General features: G+C 35.2%; 1 protein-coding gene across 2 annotated transcripts in view; it reads right to left on the bottom strand.

The window, feature by feature from the left end:
- Positions 1-12,162, bottom strand: part of TMPRSS15 (transmembrane serine protease 15) — a 146,019-nt gene that overhangs the window by 44,423 nt on the left and 89,434 nt on the right. For both annotated transcript variants that reach the window (XM_070071911.1, XM_070071912.1), the window contains 2 exons: positions 4,529-4,639; positions 2,997-3,129 (listed from right to left, as the gene is read on the bottom strand). In XM_070071911.1, coding sequence (XP_069928012.1) covers positions 2,997-3,129; positions 4,529-4,639 — 244 coding nt within the window. The remainder of the gene's footprint in view (positions 1-2,996; positions 3,130-4,528; positions 4,640-12,162) is intronic.

Genomic DNA, 12,162 nt, shown 5'->3' with positions numbered 1-12,162 from the left:
CCTAAATTTAAACACCCACAGATAAAAAAAATGTAAAATAAATTATGTGTACCGAATATGTCATCATTCCCTCAACGAGTATTAATATTTTCTTAGCTTTTACATAATCTTAAGTATTACAAGTAATCTATAAGAAATTTAAAGTTTACAGGATTATGTGAACAGGTTACATGCAAATACTATACCATTTCATGAAATGGACTTTTGCATCACAGAGATTGGTATTTGCAGGGGATCCAGGAAGCAATCCTGTGTAGATTCCAAGGGATGACTACACACATACACACATGTACACACACACACACATACACTCTCACACACAATACATGCACTCTCTCATACATATGTAAAACAGACAGGAAGTTTCCTAATACACATAAAGCAAATTGAAGATTATTTATGTGATGGATAAGAAAACTCACTTCCTTGGCTTTTGATAGGGATTGCCTTTCTGATGAGACTGATACCACTTGGTGAGGCTTGGAACTGTTCCCATTTAGAATGTATTGAGAAGACAAAAGAAACTGCAAAGTCTCAACCTAATTGCAAGAAGTTTGGGGGCACCCCGGCACCCTGAGTGTGACCCCCAGGCATATTCCTATGGGAAAATAATTGTACTCAGTACTTGGGTTTATCTTGAGTTTTAATATACAAAATAATTCTTTCATTCCAATAGAATTAAACATCTTTGATGGACTACAGTACAAATTCAGCTGATGTGCATAATGCTATTTCTAGTGAAAACATATTTTGTGACATAAAACATTAAAAAATACTTTGAAACACATCTTAAAATTTTATGCATCATAATGTTTAATTATATGAATTACTAGTCATAGAAGGTATTCTTGTAGAGAAAAAATGTTAAATTGATTTTGATGAGGTACAAATAGTTGTAATAACTACCAAATGTGGAAGATGTATGCAAATATTTAGTAATGCATGGGTTATTTTACTCTGTTACTTTAAATAACTTAGAAGAAATTAGAAATTGATTGCCATTTCAGGGGAAAAAGAAAAGATAATGTTGGAATATCTCTAAATATCTAGATACATTTATATGTACATATGTATGAACTAAGGTGTTGAAAAATATTATGGAAAGTAGAATTAAGAGATAAGCTTGCTTCAATGCAAAACATTTTTGAAATTCATGCATAACATTTTCATAATATGCATTTTCCATGAACTTTTTAAAAGGAATTTATTAGCACGTTCAATTCACAGCAAATGCATGATTAACACAATTGTTATCTATTCTCATGTTATGTATTCTATTCTCCATAAACTTTTGAAGACCCTTCATAACATAATAATTTATTATTTCAATGAATATTTAGCACCTATTTATGAAATAATAATTAAGTTAAATGTTAGCAAGGTGATAATGAATACAATAATCATAGTTGATATCTTTATAGACCTCATAATTTAATGTGACAGAAACCTAGTAAATGATATATTGCTATAAGTCATGGAAAAATCTACATGTGACCTAATATGTTTGGGAATCCCAATCTTCAAAATCATGAATTCCAAATGATTAGAATGGTGAGTTAGGGTTAACAGATTATAAAATGTGAGAGAAATAAGTTATTATTATGTATTACCTTCCATTTTCCCCTCATTATTTTTGAGATAGAAAGGTAAAACTTTAACATGGTGAACTTAGGTATTTGATGTACTAGATGCTGAATTTAGATGTGGAGGTGCAACGCATTGTTGGTGAGTGATGAACTGGAATCTTTATTTGCATTACCCCTCTTGAGCAAGCCTTTTTCAAGTCCTTTTACACAACAGTTGTATGTCTTCAAATTTTTCAGAACTGTTGTAAACATGGTGCAAAGATAGATGTATATGCACACATCTATGTATCTGTAATACCATTATGACTAGTGATGTGTATTAGGATATAGCAAATTGGAATGCAGTTATTCTGCCATATTTGTGGGTTATTTATTCCTGGATTAAAACAACTACACATTGAAAATATTTGTAGTAGTGTCACTACTGAGCAAATGAAGATATTATATCTTGTCATTATTCCCCAAACAATTCTGTATAACCAGTATGTACAAAGCATTTACATTGTACCAGGTAATATTATTAATCTAGGGATGAGTTAAAGTACACAGAGGATATGCATAGGTTGTATTAAAATACTGAGAAATTTTTTCCATAATATGTATTTTCTTTTTTTAAATTTCATTTAAGGTATATAAGTTTCATGTATTTCAAATGTAAATATATAAGGGACTTGGACACCTGTGTATTTTGTTATCCATAAATGTCCTGGAATCAGCACCCCACCATGGGTACAGAATTCACTTTATTTCCTTTTCCTAAAAAGTGATAATCTGGAAAATATATTAAAAATATGAAAAATGCTGATGCAAGGTTAAAAACAGATTATAATATTTAATATTTTAATAATATGATAATTATAAAGATTTATTTTTATTTATATAAAAGGCAAGAGAGAGAGAGAGAGAAATAAAAGTCTTCCATCTACTGTTCACTCCTCATATGTCTGAAACAACCAGGTCTGATCCAGGTCAAAACTAGGAGCCAGAAAATTCGTGTGGGCAGGGCCCAAACTACTTCAGCTATCACCTGAGGTCTCGCAGGGTTGCCTTAGCAGGAATCTGGATTGGAACTGGAGAAGCTGACACTTGAAGCAGGCACTCCTATGTGGGATGTGGAAGTCCCAATCAACATCTTAAATGTTGTGTTGCAATGTCTGCCCCTGATATACTAATATTTATGCATTATTTATAAACACGATCTATTTATACTTGTCTATTATTTGTAAAAGATTATAACAGTGCTTATTATTTGAAATTGGGGCTATTCATGGCTTTTATGTTCTTATTTTTGCTCATGGACATTTTACAAATTCGTACATTTGATAAATGTTGAATTTCATAATAAACACAAGTTGATATCAACAGAAGAGTTTAGACTCTTTTAAAAGAGAGTTCAGCAGAATTACTCACCCCATCCCAAGCAACTGACAAACATCATTTGAAATCTGTGTGGTCCAGTTGTCAGCACAAGCTAAGTGCCATACATTCTGAATTCTGAACTGCACCAAACCATCATAGTCTGTTGTGCCATTGAAAAGACGTACTGCAGATGCAAAGTAGAGTGGTAGTTACCAGACTGGAGAGTTGGAGCAGAGGGATGTTACATCTAAGGGTACAAGGTTCAGGTAGACAGGAGGAATAGTTTTTCTGAGATCTACTGTGCACCATGTGACTATAGTTCCCAGTAATATATTGCATATTTTAAAAATACCAAGAAAGTAACTTTCACATCTCCTCAATATTGAAAAAAGGTACAACTTAAAAATAACAAATAAGCTAATTGATAGGCCAATGGTAATCTGTCAATGAGAAGAATTTGTAGAATACAAATGTATGGTCAACTGTTTTGCAAATAATAAAACATAACACAACAAGCTTCATCTGAGCCTTCACTATAGTGTGGGTGACCATCACAGAGATTTACTATGGAGACATTTTCACACTGAAATTTCTCTTCCTGGCAGGGCTCTGTGAAGAATCATTCCACATTGCATAAACACATAATAACATCCAATCACTTTATTCCTTATAACTATGTACAGTTGTAATCTCTTAATCTATAATCAATAATAAAATCTCAAAAAAAAACCTAACACTGGAAGAATTATGAAGTCATAGCAAAGAGATTATATCACACAGAAGACCATTTAGAACTAAGTTGATAAGAGTAAGTGATGGTCTCTAAATACGCAGTGTTCTCTTAGAGTTTAGAGATTATAGATTTTCTTACAGTATGTTACAGGCCTAGGTTGAAATATATGCTTGGTAGATTTAACTTTGACCTTTCAAATAACTATAAAATTTGAAAAGATAGAAATATGCAAGTTCATCATGCATCAATGCAGCAAATAAGCAGAAAATGAAGTTAATCATGATGAGCTTATCTTATACACTTAGTTTCTTCCTATTTCAGAAATTATTTACTTTGTGCTCACCCTTTTGCTGTTTAGTTTTATCAAATTCTCTATCCTATTACAAACATTTTGAAGCAAATAGAGGTGGAAAATGTCTACTTAAGTTGTTTCTGAACTTGAATTTTCATTCATTTAGAGACTAAGTTTATAAAAGATGCTCTTCATGAATAACTTCATATATTGATGCATGATGAACTTGTATATTTCTGTTTTCAACTTTTATAATTGTATGAAAAAGTAAAATTAAATCTACCAAAATTATATTTTAAACTATACCTACATACTCTAAGAAAAAATAAAATCTCACTTATTCAATATACCCAAAGTGAGACAAATAAAACACAGAGACCTACATGTTGACTCTTCTAACCAGACAGGGCACAGAGGAGCTGGAGCCATTAGAAGATGTCCATACCCCCAGTCATCAGCACATGTATTAATACACACTCATAATCTCCCTTTCCTATTTGTAGAATCCAAATGTAGAGTCAAAGGTGATACGACTGCTTTGCAGATAACAAAACATACCACAGTTTGCTTCATCTGAGCCATCATTACAGTGTGGGTGACCATCACAGAGATTCGGTAAGGGAATACACTCTCCATTTCCACACTGAAAGCTCTCTTCCTGGCAGGGCTCTGTGGAGGAAAAAACATGTATTTAGTGTATAAGATAAAGATATTACAAACTGATGATTTTGGAGGGCTCATTCTTTTTTTCACTTCTTTAGAAATAATCCTTTGCCACAGCCCATGGTGAAGATAGCTTTGGTATTGAACAGCATCATGCACTTAAATAGTCAGAATACCTCAGAATTAGTGCCAAAGACAGTCACGTTGCTTTAAAGGAACATGGAAAAAACTGAAGGCATCTCCTTCACAACACCATTGTGGGAAGTTCCAACATGGAGCTAACGTTCTTTGGAGACATCTCACACTGTTAGTCTTTGCATCTCCTTTTTTTTTTTTTTTTTTTACTTTTATTTAATGAATATAAATTTCCAAAGTACGACTTATGGATTACAATGGCTTCCCCCCCATACCGCATCTCCTTAATAAATCCCCCCATTGCAAAGGAACATACAAGCAACAGCCATTGTAATTTCACTCAAGCATAGAGCAACCTAGTGGCCTGATCTTTTTCCAAACTTCTGTTATATAGAAATGTGGAACTTGTCTTTTAACAGGAGCAGGGTTGGATTAGGTTGTAACAGTGGATTCAATTAAAACTCGGTCAGCTAGGAAAGAGTGGTCACAAAGAAACAGAAGGCCTGCAATAGCAGGCTGAAATTGGAGCTCCAAACAAGGAGAGCAGCACTGGAAGCCTGGAAATATGCTTGGCACACAAGAAACAGAGGGAAAATGAAAAAAGTTAGGTAAAAAGAGACTAGATATATTTGGAGGCAGTTGGTGGTTTCTTCCAGAGTATGAGTTGCACAAAAAGAGGCCGACTGGAAATACTCACTGTTTAGATGGAATGGAGAATAATATTTCCTGAACTTGTTTGATCTTGAGTACTTTGTCCTGGAAGAACTCTCATATCAGTGGAAGAGAGAGGATTGCTTCTCTCAAGGTATTTTATGATCAATGGCTTAGGAAGGATAGCTAATGCTGAAAAGATACTAGGAATTGCTTGAGGAACACATAGGATTGGGATCTCCTGAGAAAGAGATAGGGGCTGGGTGTGGACAGATTTAATATTTTATCTCCTACACAGGACATGGACAATCATTATATGGAAGCAAAAGCCCTTGATAAAGAAACTATTAGCAAAATTAGTCATACCTTAATGTAACTTCACATTACTTTGAAGGAAATAACAATTCAAATTGAAATCATTTAAAAAATGAGTCACAATAATCCCCTCTGAAAATTTTCTCAATTCATGATGATCAAACGTTATGCTACTTGTAAAAAGAATCATTCCTGTTGTTTTAGAATTTAGGTTATAGTTCCAGATCGGACAGCATGATAAATACTGTCACAATCTGAAGAGAAGTGCTAAAAGTGGTCATACAACATGTACCTAAAATACAAGAAGACTTGTCTAGCAACTATTAATACCATCATCTATGTCCAGCAATTAAAAACAGAAATTTAGAATATTTTTCTCAAAAATATGACAGAATACAGTCCTAGAGGGAGAGGCCTACATGTGGGTGAGGGGAGAATGCTGTCATCATTCAAGCTACTTGTGGGAGGCTGTAAGAGGAAACAATTCATGCCAGGTTGCTTCAAAGTGAGGCCAGCATCCCACTGTCCTGCTGAGAGTTCAGTATAGGAGAGCTGCAGAATTAGTTACAGCGGATGGTGCTTCTGTGGAACTAGTGTTGGGGATTTCAGATTTTTAAAAAATATGCTTTGTATGAAATTTTAAGTCAAACCTTTAGAACGAGGAACACACAGGGACTGAGTAGATCTGAAGGCAGTTGGTGTGTGTGTGTGTGTGTGTGTGTACCTGAATAAAATTTACTTCTATTCCATCCTATCCAGTTCTGTTCTATTCTATTCTATTCTATTCCATCCCATATGTCATTCTACCCATCCCAATTCATAACACGTTATGGTGGTCAAAGCCAATAAATTGATTTCATTACTTAGTTTTGGAAAAATATTGGATTAATTGAAGTACAGTGAAAAAAATGGCATATGGTAACTTTAATTTCTGTAAGTTTGTGAGCACATAACTGATTGGTGATCAAGTCCTGTGTGATGAATTCAGAATTCAGAAGGCTGGCCTTGTAGACATTAGGAAAAAATGGAATGGCAACTGCCTATCTGAGCAAGTGGGCCCTAGCACAAAGAAATGAAAGTGTGGAGGGAATTAGGAGATCAGCAGGATTATGAGATTATCTATGCAGTGCATGAGTACTATCTATGCCTATAGGGCAGTAGTCGGGGAAAGGGAGGAGCAGGAGTGTGCCAAAGAATCTACAACATTATTATATAGAACGCTAGCTCGTAGAGAGCCACAATACATTGCTAACCCAAAGAAATCTACAGCGTAATAGATTTTTCCTTTATGTCTGTCTTCCAACATTAGAGCTATGAGGAAAAGGAAAGGAAAAAAGTGGAAATTGAAACACAACCAGTATTTCCATCATTCTTAAGCCATTGGGCCAAGGTGTGTGACTGAATTAGTGGAAGCTTTGAACAGATGATATGACCATTTTGATACTATACTTGACTGTACATTTTAGTACTTAAAAGTGAGTGTTGAAATGGGTTTTTGGCACAGTGTTTAAAATGTATCACATACTGGAGTGGCTGTGTTCAAGTCTTGGCTCCACTCTGGTTCCATCTTTCTGCTAATGCACACCCTAAGAAGCAGCAGGTGTTTGATGGCTCAAACACTTGGGTCTCTGCCACCCAAGTGGCTCCTGTCTTCAGCTTGACCCAGGCCCTTATGCAGTGTCTGTCTCACTCTGCCTCTTTAAATAAATAAATAACAAATAATTTTAAAAACATGAGCTTTGAAGCAGAAGTTTAGTCTAGTGATTAGGATACGTAAGTCCTGTGCCAGAGTACCTGAGTTCTAAATCCAGCTCTGGCTTCTGACTCCAGCTTCCTGCTAATCACACCTTGGGAGGCAGTGATAATGGCTCAAGTAATTGAGTTCCTGCCACCAACATGGGAGATCTGGACTGAATTCCCTAGTAATGGCCAGGCCCAGTAATGGACATTGCGGCATTTTGGGAGTGAACTACAGGATTGGAATTCTCTCCTTCTCTGTCTATTACTCTCTGTCTCTCTGCCTCTCAAACAAATATAAAAAATTTTTTTGGTTGTCCCATTAAGATAATTAAGTACTGATAATATTCTTAAAAGCAAAGATGGTAAGATTTAAGATAAACTTTTTGACAAATATCTTTTTTTTAAAGATTTATTTATTTTATTTGAAAAGAAAGAGTTACAGAGAGGCAGGGACAGGGAAAGAGAGAGATAACCAGATGGCCAAATGGCTGGAGCTACGCTGATCCGAAGCCAGGAGTTTTTCTATGTCTCCCACATGGGTACAGGGGCCCAAGGACTTGGGCCATTTTGTACTGTTTTTCCCAGACCACAGCAGAGAGCGGATCAGAAGTGAAGCAGCGGACTCAAATGGGTGCCCATATAGGATGTGGGTGCCACAGGACCCACCACGCCACAGCACTGTCCCTTAGATAAACCTTTTTTTTTTTTTTAGATAAACCTTTTAAGTTAACATTCTTTTTCTAAGTGCCAGTTGTGCTACTTTCCAACTCATAAAATCAGATAAACAGAAAACCACACTTAGTCCTTTCTTCTTGGTTTCTTACAATTGTAATTGGAGCTCTTTGTACACTAATTTAAACATTAAAAGTTTCTTAGGGCCAGCGCTGTGGCTTAGAAGGTAAAGACGCCACCTGCAGTGCTGGCATCCCAAATGGGTGCGGGTTCAAGTTCCCGCTGCTCCACTTCCGATCCAGCTCTCTACTATGGCCTGGGGAAGCAGTAAAAGATGGCCCAAGTCCTTGGGTCCCTGAATCCATGTGGGAGACTCAGAAGAAGCTCCTGGCTCCTGGCTTTGAATCGGCGCAGCTCCGGCCATTGTGGTCAATTAGGGAGTGAACCAGCAGATGGAAGACCTCTCTCTCTCTCTCTCTCTGCCTCTCCTTCTCTCTGTGTATAACTCCTTGGGCCCCTGCACTCCTGTTGGAGACCCAGAAGAAACTCCTGGGTTCAGATCGGCACAACACCAGCCATTGTGGCCATCTGGGGAGTGAATCAGCAGATGGAAGACCTCTCTCTCTCTCTCTCTCTGCCTCTACCTCTGCCTCTCTGTAACTCTGCCTTTCAAATAAATAAATCTTTAAAAAATCCTGTATTTTTAAATTCAAATCTAAGTTACTTTAATAAAAATATTTCTAGGAAAACATGGCTGGTTGCTTTTACAAACATACAATAAAAAAATTAGGTTACGTATCTCAAAATAAAATAGATTAGGAAAGTTTCTGTAAATGTAATTATTAATTTGTTTCACTAAAACTTATTTTTCCACTTAGTGAGATGACTAATTAAAGAGAATTATGTACTCTACAGGTAAGCTTTACTATGTAGTACATATACTTTTCATCTTTCTAGTACTAATTTTCCCTTAAAAAACAGGAAGGCTTAAAATTAGGTACATGTGTTGCTATTGATATATTTTACTTTAAATCTGTATGTTAATATATGTTTATTTGTAAAATTGACAACTATAATTTCATGTGTATGATCAGGTATCTTAATGTACTTATAAGATTTTAGTCACCACTAATTATTTTAAAATTATTTATTTTTTATCTTATTAAAATTAAAATAATAATCTAAATCAAAGATAAATTCCAATTAACTTTTTCTTTTGCTATTGTGGTCAGCAGACTACATGGAGATAGAGAAGTGCACATTAATTGAGAGGAATGAAATGTAGACACCTGAATAAAAGCACTTTAGTCAAAGCATGCAAAAGTATCTGAATATCATAGTTCACTTTTGTGTTCTAGCCAAAACTATTAGGATTTTAGCCTATGAATCTACAAAAATAGTTAACATTTCTGAAAGCTGAATGAATTGTAAGAAAAATGCTGAATGGGACAAAATGATTTATTGTTGCTAATGTGAATAGAAATTATAAACTCTGAGGGGAAGCATAAATAAACTCCTTCTAAACTTTCTTTATGCATAAACTTGATTCCAATTCTTTGCAACATATAGTAATTTGGCTTCATTAAGAAGTCTTTAATCCAACAGTTTCAATCTCTGTGGACTCTGAAACCTCATTCTGATAGTGTTATGCTAGTGGTGAGAAAGGAAAAAAGAAATATTGCTAAGAATTGAAATTCCCTATCTCCTTTTTATGAAGTCTCGAGTAGCCCTGCCTCATTTAGTCAACATATGCTTGCTTTTAAATGGAACTACATTGGTCTCTAAGGCACATGGCAAACAATTTGGGGAGGGCTCTAAACTCCTAAATGCAATCAGCTGCCACTCCCACAGTTGCCTGAAAAGCACTGTTGAATTTCATATTAAGAATCTGAGTATTGGGAAAAAGCAATGAAGAGTTGTTTATAGAAAACTGATCTTAATAAATTACATTACTTATACTTACTTCAGTACAAATGGAAGTGTTAAGAAAGGAAAGAGATAGAATAATGTTAGATGATATATTATACTTCATTTGAATGTCTTGGAACGTATCACTAAAACATCTCAGAAGATAAGTGAAACACATAAATTTTGAAAATAATTTATGATAACTTTTATATAGTTTTCCCTAAAATGACCACCTAAAGAGAATGCCAGGATTAACATATATCTGAGCTCAATGTTTTTCCATTTCCTACTTGATTATCTTCTGGTGCCAAGTCCCTATATCCATAATCTCCTTTAAATCTTTGGTGTAGAAGTTCTCAGTAGGAAAGGACTGCGTCTTTGACAATGCAATCCCACTACCATCTACTCTTCTTTAGCGTACGTACCATTCCCAGGAGGAAATGGCAAACTATACTCCCAACATATTCACCACACAGTGATGGTCACAGAAGACTCAACTGTGGATTCGCTCTAGGAAATAATTCATTGCATAAGTAACATAATAGTAGTAACTGAAATTTAGTTACAGGACAAAAAATATGAAGAGACTGTATATTATATTATATCCCTGGTATCTTTACTATGTTGGGAGCAATGGATCACACTCTTTTGTAGTGTTTTCTTGAAAGTTATTTATGTGTTTGCTTATTTATTTATTTGTTTTTATTTTTTAGACATAGAAAGATACAGAGACAGAGACAGAGAATCCAACCATTATTTTACTACCCAAATGCCTGCAACAGTGAGGGCTGAGCTAGGACAAAGCTGGGGGCCTGGAACTCAATCTGGGTCTCCCACATGGATGGAAGGGTGCAATTACTTGAGCCATCACCTTCTGCCTCGGAGATATTCATTAGCAGAAAGCTGAGATTATGAGTGGAAGCAGCACTTAAATCCAGGATGTGGGCATCTTGGGCTGAATCTTAACCACTGCACCAAACATTTTGCATGTGTGAGTTATGTGTGTGTATGTGTGCATATGATTTCACATAAGAGAGAAAATGTGGTATTTATCTTTGTCTGGATTATTCTGCATAGCATAATTATTTCCAAATCTATCAATTTCATTGCAAATGTCAGGATTCCATCCCTTTCATGATTATTATTCCATGTGTATATATGCCATATTTTATTTATCCACTGATGGATGTCCAGGTTGATTCTAAATCTTTGCTGTTGTGTTAATGCTACAATAAACGTGGGTATACATGTATCTCTTTCACATGTGGACTTCATTCTCTTTGTATATATTCCCAGAAGGATGATGTAGTCATATGGTGAATCTATTTTTAGTTTTTTGAGGAATCTCCATACTTTCTTCCATAATGGTATTACTAATTTGCATTACCACAAATAGTTACTTTGAAAGCAATACTACATAGAATGGAGATTACTTTTACTTAAGTAGCTTTAATAACAACTGTTGTGGCTTATTTCCAGAGCCAGAGGGTAGACCAATCCAGGCCAATATTTTATTAGCAGTGAAGTTGAAAGTCATAACTTTCTGGGGAGGGTCCAAAAATCTAGGACAATTGTGAATGGAGTAGCAGACATAAATATAATTTAATTACTCAATCATATTGGGAATAATAAGCCAGTTGAGTATCAGTCATCCAACTCTACGTAGTTTTATTACTTTTGGTGAAATACAAAAGCAGAGTCTTCTACAGAAAATAGAGACAGAGGAATTAACATACATTCTGTCTTTCTGTCATGTTTGTACCTAGGAAGAACTACTGTACTGTGGAGCAGTAGTATTGGAAAAATCAGTCTAAGGGAAATAGCCAGTTTAAAAAAAATTCTCACAGATTTTTGAATGCAAAAATTAAATATAAAAATGTAAAGATATCTATACACACACATATATATATATGAAAGTACTTCAAAACATTTGCAGTTAAATGGTATTGAAAGATAAATTGTATCAGGTGTTTGTCTTAGTGATTAAGGTGCTAATTGGGGTATCTGCATCTCACGTAGGAGTCACTGGGTTTGAGTTCTGACTCCTCTCCCAAATCTAGCTTCCTGCTCATACAGAATCTGGAAGGTGATAACCTACATAGTTGGAT

This window comes from Oryctolagus cuniculus, chromosome 4, assembly GCF_964237555.1.
Source record: "Oryctolagus cuniculus chromosome 4, mOryCun1.1, whole genome shotgun sequence".
Taxonomy (NCBI): domain Eukaryota; kingdom Metazoa; phylum Chordata; class Mammalia; order Lagomorpha; family Leporidae; genus Oryctolagus; species Oryctolagus cuniculus.
Note: the sequence above shows the minus strand (reverse complement) of the source record. Positions and strands in the feature narration are given on the sequence as shown.